The 26,893-nt window shown below is 38.2% G+C and overlaps 3 protein-coding genes across 7 annotated transcripts in view; 2 read left to right on the forward strand and 1 right to left on the reverse strand.

Moving 5' to 3' along the window:
• Positions 1–1,095: 1,095 nt before the first annotated feature.
• On the forward strand, positions 1,096–4,038 carry LOC110842666 (cytochrome P450 4c3). Its single transcript, XM_022088448.2, has 13 exons — positions 1,096–1,441; positions 1,504–1,610; positions 1,690–1,780; positions 1,861–2,046; positions 2,132–2,207; positions 2,281–2,407; positions 2,483–2,576; positions 2,654–2,769; positions 2,878–2,952; positions 3,024–3,104; positions 3,178–3,268; positions 3,337–3,498; positions 3,576–4,038. The coding sequence occupies exons 1-13, from the start codon at positions 1,249–1,251 to the stop codon at positions 3,752–3,754; spliced, it is 1,578 nt and encodes a 525-aa protein (XP_021944140.1). The 5' UTR covers positions 1,096–1,248; the 3' UTR covers positions 3,755–4,038.
• Positions 4,039–4,369: 331 nt separating this feature from the next.
• The window catches only part of LOC110842667 (L-2-hydroxyglutarate dehydrogenase, mitochondrial), a 36,680-nt gene continuing 14,156 nt past the window's right edge, over positions 4,370–26,893 (forward strand). Inside the window, exons 1-6 of one of the 5 annotated variants that reach the window (XM_022088449.2) lie at positions 4,370–4,662; positions 4,764–4,927; positions 12,160–12,284; positions 21,867–22,009; positions 22,108–22,123; positions 24,546–24,670. In XM_022088449.2, coding sequence (XP_021944141.1) covers positions 4,770–4,927; positions 12,160–12,284; positions 21,867–22,009; positions 22,108–22,123; positions 24,546–24,670 — 567 coding nt within the window. In that variant the 5' untranslated portion in view covers positions 4,370–4,662; positions 4,764–4,769. Of the gene's footprint in view, positions 4,663–4,763; positions 4,928–8,049; positions 8,114–9,478; positions 9,615–9,716; positions 11,982–12,159; positions 12,285–21,866; positions 22,010–22,107; positions 22,124–24,545; positions 24,671–26,893 lie in introns of those variants that run through there. The other 4 variants (XM_035848658.1, XM_022088450.2, XM_035848656.1 and 1 more) reach the window with 4 other exon arrangements.
• LOC118434648 lies at positions 22,324–24,073 on the reverse strand. Its single transcript, XM_035848655.1, has 3 exons — positions 23,854–24,073; positions 23,165–23,796; positions 22,324–23,108 (listed from the first exon to the last, which is right to left on the reverse strand). The coding sequence occupies exons 1-3, from the start codon at positions 24,059–24,061 to the stop codon at positions 22,371–22,373; spliced, it is 1,578 nt and encodes a 525-aa protein (XP_035704548.1). The 5' UTR covers positions 24,062–24,073; the 3' UTR covers positions 22,324–22,370.

Below are 26,893 nucleotides of genomic sequence, written 5' to 3' on the forward strand. Positions count from 1 at the left end.
ACAATCCTATAATCACAGATTTTGATACATCAAAATCTTTGGTTCTGTGGGTCAAAGGTTGATCTCCTGCGTAAATAAGTATATTCTGTCCAGCGAGGAGGTGATTTTTTGAGTTAAGAATTACTGAAGAATTTACATGAGCATGATAACATTTATTACGTTGAGTAACGAAACTTTCGCTTTCGCTGCGAAAGCCTTATATAAACGGTTTATCCGTCTTGTCCGTTGGTTGTCTGACGTTCCAACGAGTCAACTTTTCTGAGTTATATTTTTAAAGCGACATAACTTAGAGGGCGGAGGCTAATTTCTTTAACTGACCATATAGCTCATAAGGACACGGCGCCAGATCACAGCCCATGATTATGTTAAATTACAACACACTCATGTTGGGTGCCAAAGTGATAGTACTTTTAAAAGAGTCTAATGGGATAAGTCGTTTTGACCTACGGTGACCCCCTGACCGTCTAAACGAGGTCAAAGGTCTATGATATCGACATTGAACGTTTTGATGGTTTTAGACATTGTTGTTTGGGGTGGGGTTCCAGAAATCACAGCCATTTTTGCTTGCGATGACCTCGAAGGTCACAAAAACCGTCAAATATCAAAATAACAATCATAACATGTGGGGTATCATTTAAAGATATTTTAAGACAGAATTCCACAAACCCTTTAATTTATAATTTTAAGGTTGCGGAATGTGGGATTATCATAGCGATAATTGGGGTTATCAAATATTTGTTACACAGTACCCCAAATGATCTCATATTCCAATAAATATGTTGTACCCGTTTGATGCTTTGCTGTCTAATAATTCAACGTTTGATTACAAATTTGCAATAAATGCTGTCACCACTGAGCACTGATGAGTTAAATCAGTTTCTTGCAATGACTTATTATACTTGTTAATATTGGAGGTGCTGTAATACCCGTGATATTCTAAGACGATCCCATTACCTCGTCGTTACATGTATGTATGTATGTGCAATTGTGCATATCTGTGTGTACATATGGCACACTCTTGCAATATGAGTATTTGCATACGTGTGTAATGTTATCAAATGATATGTAGTGCTAACCTTCGACCCTGAGTCACAGTTTAACTTGTATAGTTAATCAAGTGTGTATCATGTTTATTCTTCAGGTTTGTCAATACGAACGCTTTTCACCAGTATATAATTGTCATCCAACAAATATATTTGATCATTTATACCAGTTGATTGCAAACAAACTTCAAAACTGCATTACAAAATGAGTTTATTTCAAGAAATTATATCCTGGCTTCTTAACAATTGGAAATTTGTGAGCACATTCCTTTTTGGGCTCATAATTTATTATTCAACAAAACGAGACAGCAGAAAATCAAAATATCTTGAAAACGTGAAAAGTCCTCCTACAGTCCTGGTGTTTGGCAATGCACTGTCCTTCGTACGTCCTAATTATGGTATGACTTAATTTGAAATACGTTGAACTTGCTTTTCATTTAAAAAATCGTCTGTATTATAGAATTGATGGAGGTAATTACTTCCTGGTACAAAAAATTTGGACCTATTTTTACTATTTGGATGGGGAACCAACCAATAGTACTACTGGCTGACGCATCATCTGTTGAAGTACGTGTTTGCATTAAATAGTTAAGAATAATCTTTAATTAATATAATCTTTACTTTAATAATCTTACATGTTTAACAGACTATTTTATCGTCATCTGTACATATTGAAAAATCCAGAGAATATGATTTACTTTTTCGATGGCTTGGACTTGGTCTCTTAACAGCTAAGCGTAAATCTAACATAGTGCATACATGCATATTACATAAGTATATCAATGTCTGACTCATAATGAGTTTGATAATATTTTAGCAAAGAAATGGCATGGGCGCCGAAAAATGTTGACCCCAACATTCCATTTCAAAATTCTGGAAGAGTTTATTGTCGTATTTAATGAACAAGCCAATGTGTTTACGGAAATTTTGAAGCAAAAGGCAGATGGGAAACCGCTTGATATTTTCCCATACGTGACAAGATGTGCATTGGATATAATATGTGGTATAATTTTTGTAATTGTGCATTATTACTAATTAGGGCAAGCTTGTCACTTGTGTTATTAATGGTGGTACATATTTACTACCAGAAACTGCAATGGGAAAGAAACTCAATGCCCAGTTGCAAGAAGGTAAAGATGCGGAATACGTAAAAGCGGTTTATGGGTAATAAATAAATGCGTATTTCAATTCACTTTAATAAAACTTACCTTGCACATTATGATGATTAAATTATTAGATACGGTGACATATTGCTGAAAAAGTTTGCCAGGCCTTGGCTTCAAATAGGCTTGATTTGGAGATTGTGTGGATATGAACCTCAGGAAGCGCAGTACATTAAAGTGCTTCATTCTTTTACTGATAAGGTAGCAACTACAAAGATAAATGAGCAAATATTTAAGTAATGAAATATATAGGTTAAGGTAATTCTACTTGTCTAGGTCATAGTTGAAAAGAAACTTGAAAGAAAAAATCAGTCGGAAACAAATTCAAATCCACCTGTAAGCGATGATATTGACGCTGGCGTATCACAAAGTATTAATAAATATTTAACAATGCATTGCAATCTACCCTAGAATTATTAAGGACATTCGGATTTATTTAAATTTTAGAGAAGCGAAAAGCATTTTTAGATCTGCTACTGGATTTATCGGAACAAGGTGGTGATGGTAATAACACATTAACGGATGTGGAGATTAGAGAAGAAACAGACACATTTATGTTTGAGGTAAAAATGATCCATTTTCTGTCAATTTTAGATAGAAAATATTTCAACATACCAATTATCTGCCAAATATGATGCATGGCGTATATACATAAGTACATTAATTTACAGGGGCATGATACCACGGCTGCTAATATGGCGTGGACGATTTTAATGCTATCTTTGAATGAAAATAAAGTGCACCAGGTAGTGTGTAACATTGTAGTTGTTTCTTATAATATGGAGAAGATAATGACTTGATGTGTTTCAAATTCCAGAAATTAGTTCAAGAAGAACTTGACGGGATATTTGGCAATGATAAAAATCGCAATGTCACTTCTGCAGATATCTCAAAAATGGTATAAATTTATTATTTCAGTATTATGCTGCATTTAACATTCGGTTTAAAATAAATGCCAATTTGATTTAAAGAAATATTTAGAGTACTGCGTCAAAGAGACGTTAAGGCTAATGCCAAGTGTGCCCTTTTATTTTCGACACCTTACTGAAGATGTGAAAATTGGTTGGTATTTAAAATCAGCATCATTTTGCATATTTTTTTACATATAACGTGGACATTTTTTCTTGCAGGAGAAAACATTCTCCCAAAAGGGATAAGCGTTGCTGTTGCTGACTATTTTTTACACCGGGATTCAAATGTGTTTTCAGACCCGGAAGTTTTCGACCCCATGCGTTTCTCCCCCGAAAATTCGGCTGGGAGGAATCCCTTTGCTTACGTGCCATTTTCCGCAGGTAACTTTACTTGAAATTGTTGCAATTTTAAAAATTCGAAATGGCATAAAGTCGAACCTTTAAATTTATTTACATAGGTCCTCGAAATTGCATAGGCCAGAAGTTTGCTTTACTGGAGGAGAAAGTTGTTTTGTCAAAACTGTTTATGAACTATAACTTCCAATCTGTTTTAAAGAGGATTGATGTTAAAATGGTTCCAGACATTATTCTTCGCCCATGTGAAGGCATTAAGGTTAAAGTAACCAAAAGAAACTGATACTAAAAGCAATCCATTTTCTAGCGGATTCAACGTCATTAGAGGAGAAATAGAATGCAAGCAAATCGATGTTAAAAGTTGTAAAGAATTTAATTAATTCTTCCACATAAATTAAGAAATGATAGACAAATTATTATATTATTATTATTCAGTGCAATATATGTACTACATTACAATTGGAGAGCAGTAGAATGTCTTATGAAATTATAAAATGTAAACCATTCTTGGATATAAATTTGAAATATTAAAACTCAACGTTTAAACTAATGTTGCGACCTAAAATCTAATAATCCTACGATTAATACATTAGTAGTAAATGTACATGAAAGACCCGGGTTAGTCCCATCTAATTTATATGATTTTAAAATGAGTTAAGAAATAATATTTGCTACTTCACTTTAGAGAAGACAAAGAACATGGAATGCATTCTCCATCCGTGGATGAATCGTTCCAACTCGAGGTTCTTGAATTGCTCAAAAGAGTGAGCTATGAACCGGTCGATAAAATTGCTGCGAAAACCGGGAATAAATCCGGTATCTGTTTGCATGTGATTTAAGAATGTTCTCCTGAATTAATTTAATGTGGTGTTGGTTTGTATTATCGTGATATTACATGTCACACATAATAACATCTAATAGTAGTGTTGCGTTAATCAGTACTTGATTGCTCTAAAGCCATATAACTGAACAAATGTTAGAGTTATAACTGCATTACGTTTGATGACATTGATAAAGCAGACAGAACAGGTTTCATTATGAAAATAAATAAACCAAGCAACTATAGTTTACATACATATTAAGTAACATAATGCAAAACGAAGTTAGTGCATTTTCATCTACGCCACCAGCTGTTGTCAAATATTTTCAAGTGACCAATTTCATGTGCCGTTGCTGCAACTAATATTATAAGTAAGCGAAATAAATACAAAGTTTTGTTATTTACGTGATTAAAACTAAATATATCTCATCAATCATATCAACTAATATTAATTATATGCTGAAAATCACAGGGAATCATGACGTACATGTGGAAACATTTAGGTGAAAGCAGAGCTTTCCTCCAAACCCTTAATTCTGCGTGTTCAGTCAAATTCTTAAGTACGACGTCATCTCCCAAGTTTGAAGTAAAAACCAGTCGAGAGTTTAACCCGGAAGCCTTGAGCACCGAACCAAAGTATGCAAAATTTTTAATATTTTTTCTATGCATGCTACATTTCATGATTAGTATGTATCAACGTTTAAATCATTAATAGGTTTTATATGCAAATGATATTACATTTATGTGAAGAAAAATATGACTTGTTATCTTATTACGGTTTAATTTACTATAAACTCTTACAAATTCAACGTCCTTTAATCTCAATCAAGATTCTCGATTTAAAAGTCTTCTGACACGTACAAACTATGTATCGAGAGATAACAACTACACGCTGTAATATGCACTCGGCTCAAAAACTCCTCCCCTTGTTACAACCTTATCCTTAATTTAAAACCAAGGGTAAGATCTGAGCTGCATATGCAAACCTGTCCACGACAAAAGGTGATGTGGAATTAATGAATTCAAAATTTTGGATGCTTATCTTCTTTCTGTCTCTTACTATTTACGTGCGATTTACTTCACCCTTTATGAACCTGATATCAGGGAGATTAGGGAAATTAAATTCGTATTTCGGAAAATTAAAAGAGATCTTAAACCATTCGATAGTATCGCTAGTGATTCAGAATCTCAATTGATTTGTGTCAAATGTGCCTGCCTCCGACGCTCTCTCAAATTTAAGACGTAAAAATGAATTTAATGTAAACCTAAATTATTATCATGATGTGCCGATCGTTTGAAAACTGGGTACTACAAGGTGTCCATCCATCTATCCGTCCTTGAGCAAGTAGTAGTAAATTACTGATCCCTTAGGCAAAGTGCACTCACATAGCACTGGAATGCATGTTGAGAAAATGTATTAGCATATTCAAAATTTACTGTGAAGTGAAGCCTTCTTGTTGGTCTAGATGAATAGTAATTTCATCAGATCTGGTGGGGCTGGGAGCTTTTGTTATTGCGTATTTTATGTACCTTATTAGTTATTTGTTTGGTAATTTGGTGCCTTGTTTGGTAGGTTTGGGCGCTCATACATATGTACACACATTTTCGGTCAAGTTCCCTCCTTGTCATCATCTTGGATTCATAGACAAGGAATGCCACAGTATGTATGTATGACTTGTAGATATGTAGAGTGATATATGCATGTACTACATAAATACGTTGAAAGAGATAAGTACTGGATTTATACTCGCAGCTATGTATTGACTATATGTATAACAATAACAATGTCTGTACTGGATTGTTTTTTTTGTTGGAGCAATAAGATACCCAACTGCCACCATCTCTGGAATTCCATTTTTTACCTTGAAGAAGAAACACAAGAACCCTTCGTATAGAAAACTAATATCTCTGAAGACGAGTACAAAAAACACGCCTGCACGAAAGCAGGGGGCTGAAGTTACAAAATTTGTACACATAAATGGTAGTCAGGTGTATACCCCAACTTACTGTACACGTTTAATTTTCCTTGTAATGTGCTTTTAATATTCTTAAACAATAATTAATTTTTCTGAATAGGGATAAACCAAACAATTGTACCTTAGGTCCAGATTTTGCACGGTTTTATATTGCATATTGATTAGAAGAGATACACATTTCAACTTGAGAATCGAAATTCCCTTGATGCGACAATATCTCACATGTACATAAATTGGATTGCTCATTTTTTGACCTAACCAGAAAGAACGTCTCTGGAAATGCTGCAGCAACCATTGCTTTTGAAATAAATCGCTTCGTTCGAGTTTTCGATCGGCCACCACGTGAAAATCGTGATTTGAAGCTATAAGAACGGAAATACAGCACACATTTTGAATGATATCCTCTCGATCATATTCAAACCATGGCATTAACATTCAACATACACCATTACCATCATTACATATATGCTACGCAACGCTAATGATGTACATTTTCCTTGGGTAATGTAATGTAATAATTTGGTGCTCAGCAGAGAGGCGAGTCAGCTCGTTCCAAATTGCAGATCCATGTTTCTTTCTTCCGAGCAGAGTTTCCTTCTTCTTCTTCTCGGCCAGTCAATCTTGTCTTGTCTCGAGAGTCTTGGAACCACCAAAGCTTTAGCTCTGTCGACAGTCGATTTAAGAAACGCGATAGAATTGTTGCGCTATGTACTTCTTCTTTTACTATAAAGTATGTACTACCCACACTGCATGATATCATGGAAGGAATCGGATCAATATTATTATTTTTCTCGTGTATCACCATTGCTTCATAATCCGAAGATATGTTCTGTTTCCGCTCTCCAAGCAAGAAAGAAGATAGTCACAAAGCACAGCAGGTCCTTTGAGCAAAGCTTTCATTACCATTTATTACATTTTTCGTGCCCAGTTTAATTTTGTCGGATAGCAAGAATGGTTAGAACCGGGTATTTATAGTCGATATAAATGTATATGTATGTTTATATACGTACATAATCCATGTTCTATTTATATTGACTTGAGCATTAATTATTGTGGCTCATCCAGCAAGTATAGTTATTTCATTAAAATTTTGCAACAGGCGGAAAATAATTGCGATGAAATAGTGAATTAATACGACTTGGTCTCTTAAAAAGGGCACATACATTTATTTTAGAATTTGTTCTTAATAAAAAATTTAGAGGTCATTTTAGTCTCGACTTTATTTAATTCAGAACTTTAATTTGAATAATAATTTTTTCTCGTATATTAGTTGCATTTACATGGCAGAATTGAATAAAAAGTGCAAGTCCGGATGACCCGGCTACTTTTTGTAAGTACGAAAAATATTGGATTTCCAGAATGGGAATCCGTAACATAGCGCAGCATTATCCCAGATCTTGGCCTGACTGACGTGAAGACGTGCCGGCAAAGAGAAGGCAAGTAAGCCCGAGTCCTTCGAAGTTCATGGTGGTGGAGACCATTAGTCAAACTTTTACTTATCAAATATGCCAAAGTTGTCACCCTTGATTTACTATATAAAAAAATGGTAAAGGATTTGTTTCTTAATTCTTAAAGAAATTAGGAAAATTCTAACATGGGGCGAAGCTCCACGCAAATTTTTTCTTATTTTTAAAATGACTGAAAAAAATGGTCTAGGAATTGTTATACAAAAGCAAGACGTTTTAAATACAATACGAGAATTACATATGGTATTAGCAGGTCAAATAACAATGGAATTGATTATATTCGAAGTAACTACTTAATCTATCATATTTTCATCAGCATCAACAAGGGATGGAGATGGCATCACAGATTGTGGAGGTCCAACCCGCAAATGGGCCACCTGGTAAGTAGTAGAAGAAGTAGTAGAAGAAGACGAAGAAGTAGCAGTGGCATCAGCAGCAGCTTTGGCAGCCGCGACAGCCATCTCGACGTGCTTTTGCAAAGCAGCGACTTTTTTCTTCTTGGCGTCTTCTTCAGAGTATGGACAATTCCTGAACATCAAAGTTAAAATTTAGAAACCAACTAAACCAATTGATTGTAATTCTGGCGTAGAATTTTTGGCTCACGCTGCAAGATGACCTCGCTCTTTACAAAGTGCGCATTTTTGCTTAGCTGCAATCAAATAAAACACAATTTACCCATAGTAAAATAAACAATCAAGGAATAAATAAATTCATAAATCATTCGTCATACAAAAAATTCTACCTTTCCTGGTGACGCCACCACGACCTCCGGGGAAACCTCCTCGACCACGGCCACCGAATCCTCCGCGTCCCCTGAATCTGCCACCACCTCGATCCGCACCAAATCCACGACCTCGACCACCTCTAAATGATCCACCTCGACCACCACCATCGCCAAGGATCGCACGACGAAGACCACCGGCTTGTCCCTTGAAGCTTAGTTCTATATAGTCATCCATCTGAAAATTAACAAAAAAGTGAGCTAGTTTTAACCCTTTTGCTAACCTAGCTTTATGTTGATCAATTTATATAAAAATTAAAATTAAAAAGCTTCACCTTAGAGGAACCTCCAGTAACGAGAAAAAGAAGAATCCAAAGTTTGTGGGGTTCTTTAGATGAAAATCTACACATTCAACCAAAACCTGTGACAAAATCTTTGCTAACCTAGCTTTATTTCAATTCGACGAGAACAAATTAAAACAATACGACTTACCTTGTACAACGTTTGATGAGATGATTAGGAGGGGTTGACGACGACCACGATTTCTATGATGTTTCTGTACAAAATATACGAGTAATTATTATTATTTATTGATGGCTTACCAAATAGTTAATTGATATTAAATTACAAATTTCCAGGAGTTGTGTTTAGGAGGAAATGAGGAAACGTCTGCACTGCATTGGTGGTCAGAAAAAGTGAGCGAGCGAGCGAGTGTGCAGCAGTGAGGAACGTTTTGCCACCACCACTGCTGCACACTCGCTCGCTCGCTCACTTTTTCTGACCACCAATGCAGTGCAGACGTTTCCTCATTTCCTCCTAAACACAACTCCTGGAAATTTGTAATTTAATATCAATTAACTATTTGGTAAGCCATCAATAAATAATAATAATTACTCGTATATTTTGTACAGAAACATCATAGAAATCGTGGTCGTCGTCAACCCCTCCTAATCATCTCATCAAACGTTGTACAAGGTAAGTCGTATTGTTTTAATTTGTTCTCGTCGAATTGAAATAAAGCTAGGTTAGCAAAGATTTTGTCACAGGTTTTGGTTGAATGTGTAGATTTTCATCTAAAGAACCCCACAAACTTTGGATTCTTCTTTTTCTCGTCGTGTCTTCCTCTTCGTTGATGGTCGTCGATGGTTGCAAGGATCGAGGTAAATTTCATAATTCATTAATTTAATGACATTAAATGGTTAAAAACTAGGTTAGCAGAGTGATTATGTTAATGAAATGAAATCTGTTGGATCTTCTTACAGGAATCCAAATTAATCATCTTCCGTTTTTTGCTGTCTTCCTTCGTGGAGAGTTTGTTTAGTTTAGATTTTAGTTAGTTGTATTTATTTAGGTTATTGGTAGTTGTTTGGTACTGCTTTGTGCGGTCATTAAATAATTTCTGCTTTGTGCGGAAAGGAATAAAGTCTGCTTAGTGCGGAAATAAATCTGCTTTGTGCGGATAGGGCTTTGTGTCCCGAAAATCAAACATGACGCCCAATTTTATTTTTAAAATTGTTCATTTTAACCTTCAAGGTTTGACTGCCACGAAGATTATCCAGCTTGGTGGGATACAGGCATATACTAATTTCAATGTTCTTGTGTTGACCGAGACTCACCTCAGCCCAACATCTTCAGTTCGAATGCTACAAAATGCATTTAGCAACTGGCATTTCCGTCATGTCCCTTGCAATTGTGGCCCCAGAGGTAGAGGTCAAAATGGGGTGGCCATTCTTGTCCACCCAACACTAGGTTGCGGTGGGCCACAAAACGTCCACATCGGGCCCTTGGGACAGGACGATCACCGGCAAATAGCAGCCACTCTAACAAGCGGCGTGCATACTTGTCACCTTGTTGGCTTACATTATAGGTCAGGCGTACATGGACCTGGATCACAGGCTGGAGCCAACAAAGTCTTGCAGATGAACGCTACTGTGGATCATTATGCCCAGTTTGGACCAAACAATGCAACAACAGTTTGGGTGGCTGTTGGTGATACCAATATCAGCATTTCTGACCCTATGTTGGGACAAATGCAGAGATCCTTCTCGAATATTGGCATGCGGATAGAGTCATATCTTCAATTAGGCACAACGAACCGCAATGGGAACAAAACGCATCCCTGGACTCATCTTGGGCCTTCAGGTGCTTCCAATAATATGCTCGATTATGCCATGGTCCGCTCGTCACCTAGTCTACTATCCAGAGTTGATCTGGTAAATACTCCTCCCATCTCGTCAGATCATCCTAACTACTTAGTAGTAACCATAGGCCTTGCTCAAGATGTGACTCCAAAGCCACATTGCAGTAATTGGTCGGTCGGGAAAATATGCTGTATTCACTGTGGCAGGGGCAATGATGTCACTTCTCATGGCCCACCCTGTCCATGTATTGATATACCTGGTTTGGTTGACATGGCCACGGATAGGAGTCGGCATGTGCGCCCGTTACCAACACCTGCGTCTCAAGTGAGAGCCACACAACGGAAAAATGCCAAAGTGCGCAAAGACGCTGGTCTACCACCCCTGAAACGAGGTCAAAATATTAGTCGGTCCCAGAGGAAACCAGACAGAGAGAAGGTGTCGGAAGTAACCAAGCGTAGGGATGCTGCCAAAGCGCGCATAGCCGCTGGTCAACCACCTCGGAAGAGGGGTGGTCAAAGGAAACCAGACAGAGAGAAGGTGTCGGATGATACCAAACGTAGGGATGCTGCCATTGCAAGCAAAGACGCTGGCTTACCACCTCTGAAAAGAGGTGGCCAGACGAAGCCGGACAGGAGTACCCTTTCTACGGGAGCCCAACTGAGAGATGCTGCCAAAGCACGCAAAGACGCAAATCTGCCACCTGTGAAAAGAGGCCGGCCCTTGGGTAGCATATTTAAATAACTACATTTTTTTCATTGTCATTTCAATGATCATCATTCATTTCATATTTCATATATTTTTCACTACTTTTTCTTGTGGATGACAGTTTTCATTTTCTCTTCTTCTCACATTCGATGTAATGCAAGTATAATAAAACATACACACACGTAGTTGTGAAGTTATTATGTTGGCCCTCTCGGAGAGCTGTCTTCTCTTGTGTACCTTCACATTTTCGCCCACGACTACTACGATTACTGCCTCACTGCACTCCACTCAACTCCACAAGTCTTCCCCACATTCTGGATGAGAACAGGAAAATGAAATTGCAATTCACTTTATTCCGAGAGAAGGAAATCGATCCTGATTTCTTTCGCTATGGTGGTAAACTTCTCATGGATTTCACGGAACATAGCTCCACAATTTTGACAAGGCTTCCTTCGAGGAATATTAAATCAGTCAAATGAAAATGTAATTTGAAACTTAAAAGAAACTTAATAAAATTTTCTTTAACCTACCTGATTCCATCCAAGCATGCATACATGCGCATATCTGAAAGTCCATAACAATGGTAAAAGCAAATGACGCGTGACATTTAGAATTTTGCTGGTTATTTTACAAGGATTATTTACAATACATTTTGGGACACGGAAAGAACTGAAAGAAAGATGGACTAATGGCACCACTAAAAGGACAAAGCCTTAGTTATTCGTCGTTTAATCAACTGGAATAGAATCAGATGATACAATTTGAGTTCGGGACATTAACAAGCTCCGATGACAAGCAGACTTGATGACATGCGACATGCATTTGCGTAATGTTTTATCCAATGTATTCTTGCATGCAGGAATGGAGACAGCTACGACTTTGTCATTGTGGGAGGTGGGATCGTCGGATGTGCTACAGCCATGGCTTTAAGTGGAACCTATCCAAACCTAAAAATGGCTCTGTTAGAGAAAGAATCTCTACTTGGTAAGCTCCACTTTTAAGTTTTATAAATTATGAATAAATTATGACAGTTCGTATTTGAGTTTTTGGCGAAATCAAACCCCAAGATTCTGTCAATGTATATTGATTTATCCAAGCCTGGAGATTTGTCTCTCTAGTCCTAACGATGTAGAAAAATATTCAATACCCAAAAATAGGGACCGGCATAAAATGCTGAATCCCATATCGTTACATTGAGAAATTAAGCACTTGGTTGTGTGGAGTGCAGGAGGAAGCAACAGTGAACAAGTTAGTTGGCGTGCATGCTATTCTACGCGTACATACGGGAAAGGGGGGATATGAGAGAACGGTGATATCGATTTTAAGGCACGAGAGAAATGCCGGCGACAAATTTCAATGAACTTTCTCATACGGCTTCGTTGCCAGCGACGAGCGTTCCACCAGAGTTTCAGAGAGGATTTTGCCCCGTGGAGAGGTGGATGGCGTCCGCTTCACGATTTTCAGGTCATGACTTGCTCTCCTTCTCAAATATCTCCAACCAAATCTTGACTTGGTTGGAGAAACCCTCTTATCATGCATCCCTTTAGTGGGACTAACTGCGTGATATTACGGACTGAATGAGTGAATCCAATTCTGCTTCGACTCGATCCATGATATTTTTAAATCTCTTGACGTGATCTGGACTTGTTAACAACACGGCGACGACGATGAATAAACAGGCAGTCTCCCCTGCATCAAAATACCTTCATGCCTGCCTATTACATGAATAATCCCTATTTCTCACATCAACCAACCAGCCCCGTGTGTAGAGATTTATATTCGTGAGGACGGTACATGAGCTGATGAGACTAAGTGTCTTTGCATGATTTATACTTTGTGGGCAAAGATCAATATCATCTCGGAAGGGTGGCATACCTTTCAAGGGAAGTAAAGTGCCAATTCATGGATTCAATATAAATCTAACCGAAATTCCATTCTTACTTCTGGGATGACTATGGATGTGCATGCATACTTAGGATTAGTAAGTATATAGCAGGGTAAATAACTACGCAGTTTTGATGAGATAATTGGGGGAGTATTAGTGTGTACATGCAGACCATGTTGTAGTCTGGTACAATTTTTGTTCCATGTCTCACATTTTGTAGCCGAAATTAAAGTGATTTAGATTTAAATCATGCTCAACTAGGAAATGATATATTGCTCGTAGATAATGACACTAAATTAAATTCGAAATTGAATTATGCTTGTTGGACTAGTTTCAGCTTCAACTAATTCGTTTGCATATAAGAGACGAAGCTAATGCTTTCTATACAAGTATACCACCTATTTATATGTTTGTAGCACGATGCGTTGTTTAATACCGAGCATTTAATTTGCTCTGGACAGCACATTGCTGGCATGAGTCAAGAGTGAAAAATTAAATGAATTACCAGACTAGATTAGCAACTTTGTCCGAGTCCGCTTTGAAATTTTGAGCAAAATAAATTGAGCCAGACAACGACGTGGCTTATGCCTTTTCGTTTGCGAAGTTGAAATAAAACGAATCTGTAACTACATACATGCCTAGAAATATTTAGCTGCATGGAAAAGTTACCAAAGTTGTAAATGCTTTGTTTATCTCAACATTGCAAATTACAGTTGGTCCAAATTCATAAATTCGTACGTACATAGGCAAAATGATACTCAGAAATATTTCTATTGGATAGTGGTAGCCGATAACAAACGTGTAAATAAGTTTTGTGTGTATATGTGCATATTCACCTGAAATGGAAGTTTGCAAATTATTTAAATCAGTAAACTCTTGTTTTGTTCCAAAGTTAATTGCGTTTTGATAAATTACGAGGGAAATTGTGCGCCATTTATTGAATTATTTTAATATTCACCTGTCTCTATACGTTTACTTGATGATCTCATCCACTCGCTGTTGTTTCACCTGATAAATTTCACGAATAAATCTGAACCGCCTATCTCCTTTTACAGCGTGTATATTGTTTTAGAGTAATATCCCAGGAGTCTCATAATTTAATTTAATTTTTGATTCTCTTTACCTGCCATTTCTTCTTCACATTGAAAAGTAATAAGTCTAAACGTTTACTTTTTACCACTCATTGTAGACACGCTTGAAAGAACGAACCCATATTTCGTACCGTGCTGCTTATTTGGCCATTTGACTGAATTAATGCATGCTTTGTGTTGATCACATCAGCCTCAAATGGTTTCAGTTTATGAAAAGGTATGTATGCAGAGAGACGTAGCGAGACTATGGACATGCATTATTAGAGCATTAAATTAAATTATAAAGCCTGTAAAAAGTGGAGGGTGGAGGGATTTTAAAAGATAAGACAAGATGAAAGGGGTTATAAAGTAATGTAAGCATGCTGTTCACCTGTTCACCTGTCTCATATTTTATTGCTTGGACAGGCTTGCCTAGAAAGTAAAGTATATAGTTGATGTTATGATTTGGAATCCATTATATTGCTATTATGGTTTAAATATAATATGAATTGATTGGAATTGTTTGGCCCCTGAGGACAGATTCAGATTACTGTCTTTGTTGTCGGCTCAGCAAATCGGGTTTTTAACCCTTGAAGGGGTTATTGATTGTTTGAATATTAACGCGATGAATCCGTTTACTTACCAATGCCATCCAAACATTTTACAAAATATTCTACACTCGCTTAGGAATACTTACGATTAGCTGGTACAATCTTGTAGAGAGGTGTATACAGACAAAGAAAACCATTTTTCACTTCCATAGCAAGATAAGACTTTGTGAAATATGAGCTACACTACATTTTCTATACACAAATTTCAGAATTTAAATTTCATTGCTACACAGTACAAGATTTATACAAAATTTATTTGTTCACAAAATGTCAATCACCAATAAATTGAAGAAATATTGGATACAATTAAATCATTCACACAGTAAGCACGAACTTCATCTATGATTATTCACATTTATTTAGTTTGCTAAGGATTAGATTATTTGTCAACATTTCCCATGAATAGAAAATGATGAGTTTGAACCAAATCAGAATCTCTGATTTTTAAATTTTCCCACATAATAAATATTTTTATACATTTTTATATACAAGCCTCGTACATGCCATTTTAGCCAACTGTTATTTGTGCTTACATACATACATGCATACGTGCATTGTGTATCTACATTAACGCCGTCTACCTTGTCTCGATGAAAAATACTCCGCATACAACATATTCCTAAAATTTTGCTACTGACAAAGGTATCATGTTTGTTAATTAAACTGAAATTTGAAGCCTGAAATGATGGAATCAATTTCGGATCGGATTTTATAATTTAATCCTTAATTAGTTTCAACAATACCCGATCAGAGATATTTAATTTCCATTTATGCACACATGATGATATCTGGAATAAATATTGGAAACTCATCCTCCATTACTTTGCTTGACGTAGAATTAAGTATGCATTTATGTAACTTATGTATGTGGGGAAAGCTGGTTGGACCGAAGTATGCATGTAAATATCTAAGTACGCACTAAATGAAATTAAGTATGTCGTGTCTAGTACGAAAAGCGAATATGTATATTTTTGGAATGAATTTCATTATCGTTGTAATAACATGAACGCCCGAAGTTTAATTATGCACTGGTCTTGCGTCTTGTGTTAATCTTGGTGGTAAGAAGTAGGCGTAGCCAAATTTAAAGTTTGCATGACCCACCTGAGATATTAAATGAGCAAGACCAGAGCATTTTCTCGCATATTACGTACATATGTAAATGCAAAACAGTTGCAGTTGCTTTCTGCAGCTTAATAAATTAAAATAAATGTACAATCCATGATATAAAAGTCCAAGCAGATTTATACCAACCAAGTAGCGAACGTGTAAAGACTAGGTGGAGAAATGGAGTTCAAGTCAAAATGCGGGCAGAATGTTCTGTTGTTTTGTGGCTTTTCTTAACTTTAATTCCAGGACTCGTCTACTTTTGCTCACCATTTCATATTCATCCCCCTCGAGCTAGTTGGTAGTTTACGAAATGAGAGACCAAGTTAAATGCATACATTGTGTGTAATCTTATATCTTTCATTTGCCAAGTCGGACAAAACGTATAACGACAAATATTCCATTATGCACACTAACCAAGACTCACTGCATGCATTATTACTGCCGCTATACGAGACATCAATCCATCTCGCTCCGGGTATTACACGACGAACGTTGCTGCATGGCATTTAGAGTGTGCACTGTATTTCAAATGCGAGCACTGGAGGAAAGTGAGCGAGTCTAGTTTACTGCTTTATTATGAGGTAGACTGTCCTGGTTTCCGCTTTGGGAGTCGACATGCATAATATTATGGGACTTCAGTTTTAATTCCTCATTCGTGTGTCGACATAAAACATAAAGATTGAATTGGATAGATTTCACCATTCCCTCCATGAAACCCACTCTTCATGTGCTGAGGTATTTATGTATAAGAACGCCTCTTGTTACAGAGTTACGTACATACATGAAGTTAACCCCTGCAGAAGCTGTTGTAATTTATAAATATTAAACAAACGTACATAGGTTGCAAATTAAACTTCCATAATCGCAAAAAGCTGCACGTTTTTTAGCAATAATTTCATTGCTCGGGGTGTTTGCCCATCATGTGCATGCCTTGACCTATGCCCTTTGATTCTTCTGGTACCTGAGCAAGAAATTATTGCAGAATTGAGCTCCTTTTACGTATGTACATACATGTATGTGCTCATGAAGGTTTTTATGTATCTCCTCTTGCACACAAAGATATACAATTGAAATAGAATCACGGGGGTAAAATTGTATTTATATAGACAAGCTTAAACAGTGAGCATTAAGTATACTTGGTGTGTTTAGGACCCAAGTCTTGTGACCCATATAATTATTTCTTGTTGCTCCCAAAATTGCGGCGTTACTAGTATGTAACGTCATTTTGTTATTTTTGCACTTATGCCTCAACTAGTTAACGCAATTCTTGCCGGCTGACTGAAAACTTGGTGAATATGATGTTTTTCTCCTCCACTTGTTCCTTTTCATTAATTTTTACGAAGTAATTCTTCACCGGTCGATGATGAATCTCGCTGTATTGTTATTTTAGAGCTCACATGTACATCGAGGCCTCTCGCATTACATACTTTGGGCAGATGAAATCATGGTAGGTGAAAGGAGAGAAAGGGAGAGACACCGCAAATGGACATTCCGACATGGCGGTTCAGTAAAAGATAAATGACACACGAGCTATTTTATTTCCTATTGCTCATTTACTTACTCCCGGAGGTCATCAACCAACTAAAACCTCGAGCCGTGCAAGGAATGAGCAGTGCAGTGATGGCTGCCGACCAGGATTTTATTCCGTTCTGGCAGGATCCAGAGAAAGCAAAGTGAAGCGCTGCACTGGTTTGGCTTTCACATTACATCGTCGTCGAGCAGCGCGGTTTCCCTGGTCGACATTGTAGTGGATTTAGTTCTGCTCCGAGCTCATTTGGTTTTGGCATTTATCTTTGGTTACATATTATAAGCCAGGAGAGAGCCAGTCAGTCAGGTCACCACATGAAACGTTTCATGAAACGCTTCCAGGGCAGTCGGATAGGTATTAATAAGACCAAAGAAGGAGCGATTAGTTTGTTGAATTGCCTGTAATTATTGGAGGGCTGGAAATAGTGTGGAGTAATAATAATAATGAAAATCATCAATTTGCTGACTGGCAACCGCTTCGCTCCACTTACAGAGAGCTTCATGGCTTCATTCATTTCACCGCAGCAGCAGTGAAAGTACTCCTACATACATGCTTATGTTACATATATGTAGGTTCCTCCAGCAACTGGATGGTGAAATTTTGTCAAATCACTCAAGGGGCATATTTCCACTGACGTACGTCACGTACCAGGTCGAGAAAAATTGCACTTTCTCTCAAAAATTATATACATTTCGGTCTACTTGTCTTTTGAATGTATTTGCAGTGCGATTCTGAGATGCTCCAAAATTATTTCTTCTTGATTAATGGAAACTGCCGAAATTGCCGTTGTTTTTTTACAAATAATAATATGCTTGATTGATACGGGAATGCTGCACTGTATATTTACTTACGTTATTACTACTCATCGTGATCTCATTACTTAATTTGGATGCCATTAATTACAAATTGTACAAGAATGAATGAGTGTTTAAATGCTAAATGTCAGAGATTAATTAGAATAAATTGGATTAAAAGGGCAGAAGCAGTGACTCGCTTATGCATTTGGGGAACTGCATCGTTCGTGTTACTTGACGAGGGGAGATCAAGTGAGACTAAAAGAAATGCTTGCCACACAATGCGGCTGTCCGATTTTTCTACTCATGTGTACATGTAAAAATTGTATGGATTTAGTGTAGTGTTCAGTGAATGCGGAGTGCCCATATGGAAGTTAAAGGTCTGTCAGAAAGTTATTGATGAGTTGACCAATAGTGTGAAAGAATGGAGCGCGGACTGTGTATTTATAGTGTTGAGTCAGTATTGTGTCAGTGGTGGTGGAGGTGGTGATGATTGAAGATAATTTATAATTATAAGTTGGCTTGACTCAAAGTAAGAGACGTTGGATGCGGCTGGGCTGAGAGGAATGCCGTGGAGAGAGAGAGAAAGTCGGTCCGGCGGGTCTGGTGAGGCATGAGAGAGAAAGGTGGGATCGTTGTGGCAGCACCATTTTCTAATACAAATGAGTAACTAAACTAATCCAAAATAGTTTGTGTGAGGATATCAGAGCAAATAAAATGATACTGGTGATGTGGTCGGCATCCGTCCATGTCGTGGTCCAGCTTAGTTGGGTGGGTGACCGGGTGGAGTGAAACGAAATGGGACGGGAGGAGGATTTCGTGGAATGGATCGAGTGCGTATCATGTAGCAGCCAGCGCACGAGTATCATCCATCCGGTGAACTTTACTGATGATGAAGGAAATTAGTTAGAGTTGGTTGGTCGCTGGAAGTCAATTAGCTGGGCTAACAGTGTTAGGGGAGATTATGAATGAGTGAGTGAGTGGGACTGAGTCTGAGTGAAATCCGAGGAAAGGGAAATGAAAATTAACTAGCTTCGGCCTGACTGGACCAGAATGAGTACGAGGAACTAAACTAAATGAGAGTGACTACTGGATGAACTTTCTCCGCCAACAACCCACCAAGTTTTACTTTCCTCCTCCTCCTCCCTTCCCAACTCCGGCAAAGGAATTAAAGGTTGAACTCTCCGCGTGGTGTGTGTGTGCTGGTGGCTGATTCATATGGAGAATGGATCAGCCTGCACTCCTATTACCACTATCAGGCTGGGGAGAAAGTAGTCTTATTGCATCCACCCAACTCCTCGTTGGAATGTAATGAATCTCAGCAAGAGACTGAGAGTGAAGAGTTGTAGATCCACGTATGTACCTAAGTCCGTGGCACAGTATTAGATCCGTGGTATTAAGAGAAAGCAGATCAGACGATATAAATAATGGAAAACAGGTCAAATCTGGCAAAAATATTTATTAAGAGATGAAATATTTTTCGATTTATTTTAAAATTGAGTTGTTTCTCTCATGATGTGATTAACACGACAAGATAAATAAAAGCTATAAATTAACTTGTATATATATCATTCCATACTTTATACTGTCGTGGGAATCATTTTAGAACCAATGCTTGGTAGATATCTACGAGACAGGAAAATGAATTTCACAATCGATTATAAAGAAAATACCAACATGTAGTTTGACAGAACTATTGTGCTTGTTATTCTCGTCTGCTATCAACCAAGTAAACATTGAAAAAGGGTTGTTCAGCTGTAAAAAAAATGTAATACCATTCACTGACGACAGGACATGTTTTTTGTTTGAAAAACTGCTCTATTGTTTAACGGAGAAAGTTAGATAATGGAATTACAAGTGAAGTGTTGAGAATGCCAACAACGGGGTCGGGTGAATCTGGGGGAGGTAAGCTAGCAGATTAGATAAAGATTCGATATTGAATTGTGAAGTTTTTTTCAGAAAAGTGGACGTGAAGTACGTGATAGGAACTGGGATTGGACGGATTCCTGTGTCGGTTTAAAGCATCAGTAGAACTCATGTCTCATGGATGATTTCATGGGGAACAGTGTATCTAGATCTCCTGAAACAATTCTGATAAGACATGGACAGAGGATTATAGCGAAATGGGGAACTGCTGTTCGACGAGCGCTGGTCAACGATAATGCCAAAATACACACTCTGAAGATGAGAATATAGGATCTCGCCCAGGTGCGGGATTAAATTTGACAAAAATGATCGTACACGACGTTCGTATGTAGCGATAAGAAATGCGTGCGAGTGATCATGATTAATAATTTGTATGATGCGAACATACAAATATAGCCTACGTGTATGTATACGATATATATTTAGTATATCTAGAAGACGCTGCAAAATCGAAACTTAGGCTCAAATATAGTATGTACTGCACCCATCAAAGGCATTATACCAAAGGGAGGGCGGCCTGGTGGATACGAATTTGACCTTGAATAACCCCGGAACGGTTTGTCGTAGCGGGTCAAAATTTTGAACAGACGAGCATGTTATCCTCAGATAGTTGTGTGCAAAATTTCAGCCCTCTACTTTGAAAAATGCCTGCCCCACAGCCCCCAGAAGCTGAGATAGTCATTTCAAATAGTTCCAGAAAAAATCTGGCTCGTGCTTACAAAAAATTTTATTTAAATTTTCTGTTGAGGAATAGGAGTGAGTTATTTGTCACATTTGACGAAGCACTATTTTCTCTACAAGTTACTAATTGAGCTCGAAGAGCTTACTACACGACAAATGCCGAAAAAAAATTCACGAAATTTGGTGTTTTCCCGTGAGGAGAACTTTTGTAAACAGTTTTAAGTTGTGGGTGCAATGTCCGATCGTGGTATCCTCCCACGTATCAAAGTCCCCCAAAAAGTGAAGAAATCTGCAAAGCAATATGCTGACCGTGTCTCGAAACCACTTTTAGAGTAACATTTTCCTAAATAGCACGGTAAAAAAATAAATAAGGTAATTTTTATCGTGACGCAGCGTCTTCCCAGACGATAAAGTTGACCCAAGATTATGCAAATGACCTTGAACCTAGATTGGGGATAAAAATCATTTCGAATAGTGAAATACCTATACAATCCCCTGATATAAGTCAAATAGACTTCTTTGGGTTCGGATACTTAAAAAGAAATTCTTTCTGCGGAGACCGAATTTTTTAGACGGAGTTTGGAAAAAATTGAAATGAGTGTCTCAACTTCTGGGGGCTGTACGGGAGGCATTTTTGAAAGTAGAGGGCTGAAATTTTACACACAACTATCTGAGGATAACATGCTCGTCTGTTCAAAATTTTGACCCGCTACGACAAACCGTTCCGGGGTTATTCAAGGCCAAATTCGTATCCACCAGGCTGCCCTCCCTTTAGTATATGGCTCGACTATAGACAAACACTACTTGCTGCGGGTGTTTGTCGAATTTGTAATGCTAAAGCCGTGTGCTGGATTTAAAATGCTCAAATCAATGTACGGACAGAGGTTTGGTTTTGATAAATGATTTTTTCTTGACGCTTGTGAAAGCAATTTTTTTTACTCCATGTGTTGATTTAATATAATAGCCAAGCATCAGTCAGGACATAATTCTGGGGTCATACACGCTGGGATCTATTATACACCGGGCTCGCTGAAAGCAAAGTTGTGTGTTGAAGGCATGCGGTTGAGCTACGAGTACTTATCTAAACGCGGCATCCCCTACAAAAAAGTTGGTTACGTTCTCTTGTTATTATACGACAATGACGATAAAGAATATTTAGTCACAAATGGAAACAATAAGCTTGGTGCGTCTGATCTATATTGCAGGTTGGAAAGTTAATAGGTAAGTTATTTTTTCTAGTTCGAAATTGTTAATTAAAAAACAAAATTTTCGTACGTGGTGTGCAAATCGTTTGATCTAATTGTTGCCGTATTTGTGTAAGTGTATAAAACTAAAATTCCAAATTTTACGCAAAATAGTCGAAATGATTTCGTGTTTGTTATTGAGGGAAGGGTAAGTAAGACCTTTTTAATTCACTCCATATAGCAGCACCGTACAATCAATTATTAGTAAAAAAAGAAACAACAACCTACTTAACAAACTGAAAAATGAGATTCCCATCCCCATCTTTAACCACCATTGGAATCTCCACTTCCACAACCTCACCATACAGATAACCAAACACATCATCGAATATAGATTTTGAAAAGGAGTCATCAAAGTGGGAAAACTTTTGAGCCATAAAAATTATGTCGTGGCTGTTGATCTTCAAACCAAGCATCTGTGCGAGTAGTGATGATATATGGCCAAGAGTTTCGACGCGCTGAGCTTTCTCCTTCATTTCAAGGTGGATTTTTTTCTCCCCCTTTGACAACCGAGTGTAACTCTTCTTGTCCTTGATGAGATCAGCTTTGGGGTGAGCAAATTGATAAACCCTGTTGATCTGACTCTTGTCAAAATCGGATAATGCCGTCTTTTTAGCTGTGGTATGACCATTGGATCCTGCACCTTTTGTGTGCACCTTCATCCCCCATTTAACCCCGGAGTAGATTTCACCCGTTGTGGTGTCCCTTGCGAGGTACGAGCTGGGCAGGTGGCCGTAGGAGACTGCTGGATGAAGAGACTTCGGTAGAACGGTGGTGGACTTCTTCTCGCCCGTGATTTTGAAGATGAAATCGTTCACTTCAAAAATTTGTCTCAACTTCACAAAGAAGTCCTTCTGAAATCCATCACAATTTCGGAAGTGAATCTCCTCATTTATAAACTTGACCCTGTCTTTCACATCACAAACCGAGTTGTATAACATTGTCATTACGCTCATTGCGACCTAAATGAATAACAGAACATGATTAAATACGATTATTTAACAATTTTCATGCATACCATGTTATGCTGATTTCCCTCTCCTGCCAACAAGTCTTCTGTCGAGTAAATGAAGGAATTGAATGATTTAAGAACAGCTTCGTGGGGGTTAGTTTTGGAATCTTTGTGGGAGTCCATGTAATAGTAGAGGGACTTTGAGTTGGACAATCCGGTTTTTGATTTGGAGTATATTTGCAGCTCTTCATCCTTGTACCCACCGGTTTTTAGAATCTTTGGAATGATGATTGCAATGGTGGTGGTGTTAGCCTTAATATCACGAACAAAATACACGCTTGTTGGGCAGTGAGTGGGACAATGGTTCCATGTGGGACACTTCTCATCAATCCAACAAAAATCCAGTCGACACTTAAAAAAGTTTACCCCATTGGGGTGCTCATGCCTGGGAGTGGAGTCACGATATCCAAACCTGGATCGTTTCTGGTCCCATAAAGCGGTGAGGGTGACACCGTTGAAAACTGCAGTGATCGGGTTCTTGACGAGTGATTCCATAGCCAGTTTGAACTGAGGATCCTTCACCAAGTCTTCATCATTCCCCACAAATGAAATCCTTCCTTGGACTGCCTCCCGTATCGCTTTTAACCGGGATGTTGTAGCCACCGTAGTAGTAGTGGTAGATGACCCAGCTTTGACAACTGCGAATACAATTTAATTTATTATTTTAATAGCAAATTACATGCTGAACAACGTACCATTTTTCAACTTTTCATCTCTGTCGTCAACTTTTTGCATAAAAATTCCCAAAATTAGTGCCGTGGAGGTTTGAGTGAGTCCACCCTCCTCAACCACCTTCTTCAATTTTTGGGTGGACATGTCCTCGTATTCCTCCTCCTCAGAGTCCGACTGCAATGGGGGAGGCTCTGAAACATCTGGATGAACTGGATGGCTCCTCTGCAACATAATACTAATTAATTGAAGAATTAACGGGAGACATGGATGTCATTTTGAAAACATATCTTCATTTTTCCGGTGGGTGTGGTTTTGTACAATTTTGACGAAAACGAGAGTAGAGAGAGAGAGATCACGAGAGGAGAAAACGAGAATGTGAATGACCGAGGGTTGTTGTTGTTGTGCTAGAAATTGGGAAAGTATTGGAAAATATGAGACGAAGAAAATTGAAAGTATTTAGTTCATCAAAACACAAAACAGAAAGGTCGTCGTATGATCGGAGTTCGCATTTGCCTCGTGCTCACACTTTTCTTTGCACGCCCCAAGCCATTGATAAAATTATAAAATATAAAATAATAAATTGTAACATGTGAAACTGTTTTGATTAGTTTTGACTAGTTTTGAAATGACTGAGTGTTTTCTTTAAATTGTAAATATATGTATAAATGTATATAGCTGTGTTGGATTGTATCATTCGAATATTTCTATAATATAGTGGCCGTCAAACCGGACGAAATCCCTCGATTGCAAAATTTGTACGATCGAGGCTTGAAAAACAATGTGCCAGGACTCAAACTAATCGACGGACAACAAATCAAGGACTACGAACCCTACTGTCAGGTTGGTCCGATCTCCACTTTCTTTCCTCCTTTTCTGCCTTCCGCCTTTGCTAACTTGCTTTCTTCCCACATAACCTGGCCGATTTCCCCATATCTCATTCTAAATCCGGAACCACCGACTGAAACCAAACCAGAGACGTGCCACGGATCTCACAAAACTGAGTGGGGGCTCGTTACATGTGTACCAAACTTTCTAAAGAAAGTTGAAGTCTAGTCTTTGAGTTGAGTCAAGTGCCCACGAACCACCGCCATCATCAAGTATTTTATAGCAGCAGCAGCCAATCCTCTTATACGAGCTTAGCCACAACCATGCTACATACGTCCAGCCGGTCCAGCATGCATTCCTCAGTAAAACCACAGGAAAGATGGTGGCGATTCTTTTCAGTCCTATCATTGACACCAACTTACGACACGCGATGAATGGCCGCCTGCCTTCTCCTGGACAATACTGATATACGTACGTATGTAGCTACACGTTTGCCTTTTCATGCCAACTCAAGTGGTAGTGGGAAACAATGTTGGAAAAATGGTGTGGCTGTGCGGTCGGTGTCGTTCCCAGAAATCTAGATCAATTTCCTTATGTTTGCTATAATTGACCAAGATTTTTCATTGTCGAGCCGACTATCACCATTATCTAGACTTTGCGGAGGAGGCATTGAAGCTGGACGCTTTTGTGGATATCTTCTCCTTTCCAGCGGATTGAAGAGAACGACCACCACGGTGACATTAATTGTAAAAGTGGCTGCACGCGAAAATGTAGCCTCGTAATTTCGAATCTACCAATATTATAACTACATCGATTGCAAGTCACATCACAACCTTAATTTCATTAAGTTTCTAAATTATATTTTTTGTATCACTTCGTCATTACCGAGCAATCAAATTTTATCATGTGAAAGCTACCATATTTTCAGCCATTGCATATATTTTATAGTTGTCTTCCCACATTTCAATCTAACAAAGGGATGGTATTCAATATATGTAGATGCATAGAGATAAAAGGATGCCCGCATATCCACATGGGTCCCTTGTACATAGGTACATATACCTATATACCTACCTGTATATGTACATACATACGTTGTATATAAGTATATCGTGCGTACAGTGGAGCTGATCAATAGAAGGGAAGAATATGGAGAAATCAGTCTTTCGTTACATGAGTGCAAGTAATTTACTGGTTACGCCCAACAGAAATACATGAATTTACTCTTACTTCTTCTCGCTTTGTCCGTCTCTGCAGGCCTTAAGAAGCCTCGTCTTAGATTCGGTTCATTGGGAAAGGATCCATCGGCGAGACAGAAGATCCGAGGTTCTCCATCTTCTTTCCCATTTCCGACCCACTTTATTTTTTCCCATTATTACTTACTACGAACCAGCAAGAAGAAGAAGGGACCATCTCCGTTCACCGGTTTATAGGTAGTTACTGCTGCTACTACGGATGAAGCAAAAGCTGGTATAAATGCTGCACTACGGTACAGCTGCAAAAAGCAACGTGTGTTTCCATCGCTAACTGCTCCTCCTGTTCTATACATACACACACAGGATGAGATGAAGAGTCCCATTTTGTTGCTGTCTTTTCTACTTCTGCATCGTGGGTACTTTTGGTCGTCCTATCTCTCGCTTGAAGCAGAGCAAGCAGCGTGTATAATCATGGTTTTATACGGGAGGAGAAAGTAACCAAGCCAAAGATTCCAACCATTATTGTAAAGCAAACCAGTTAGTATTAGTTTTAGGTAACTTATGGAGCAGATTCCCACATAATATTTATATCTTTATAAGTAAAGCGCACGACTATAAATTTTTATCTTTCTTGAAATTACCTCGGCAAAAACGTAGTGAAAAATAATGCGTCTTCCCATTTTACTTACCAACCAACCAGTCCGACAAGATTCATTCCCCGACTTCATCGTACGTACGTATCTCGTATCCATGTGTGTACTGTGTAACAAAGTGAGGAGATGGGGAAAGCGGGCGAGAGAGGCGATAACAATTCCCACTCGTAGTGAAAGGAAACTCTGCTGCTGCTGTTTTTGCCCGTTGCTGTTGCTGTCGTTCAATTCGACAAAACTTCGATCCACAATCACATCCAAAATAACGAACGAACTACATACGCCTGGCGAACGGATGGCCCATATGGACGGATAAATGGTTACACAATTCGATCCACACAGATAAACGAGACGAGGAATGGATGAAGTTCACAATCTTTCTCATAGTTGGG

The sequence above is a fragment of the Folsomia candida genome, unplaced genomic scaffold (assembly GCF_002217175.1).
Source record: "Folsomia candida strain VU population unplaced genomic scaffold, ASM221717v1 Fcan01_Sc002, whole genome shotgun sequence".
In the NCBI taxonomy this organism is placed as follows: domain Eukaryota; kingdom Metazoa; phylum Arthropoda; class Collembola; order Entomobryomorpha; family Isotomidae; genus Folsomia; species Folsomia candida.

Coding starts and splice junctions, on each gene's coding strand:
- LOC110842666 (XM_022088448.2), top strand. CDS start 1,249: ATGAGTTTATTTCAAGAAATTATATCCTGGCTTCTTAACAATTGGAAA. Junction 1,781..1,860: donor TGGTCTCTTAACAGCTAAGC/GTAAATCTAACA, acceptor ATAATATTTTAG/CAAAGAAATGGCATGGGCGC. Junction 3,499..3,575: donor TTACGTGCCATTTTCCGCAG/GTAACTTTACTT, acceptor TTATTTACATAG/GTCCTCGAAATTGCATAGGC.
- LOC118434648 (XM_035848655.1), bottom strand. CDS start 24,061: ATGTTGCAGAGGAGCCATCCAGTTCATCCAGATGTTTCAGAGCCTCCC. Junction 23,797..23,853: donor AGATGAAAAGTTGAAAAATG/GTACGTTGTTCA, acceptor TTGTATTCGCAG/TTGTCAAAGCTGGGTCATCT. Junction 23,109..23,164: donor AGGGAAATCAGCATAACATG/GTATGCATGAAA, acceptor TTATTCATTTAG/GTCGCAATGAGCGTAATGAC.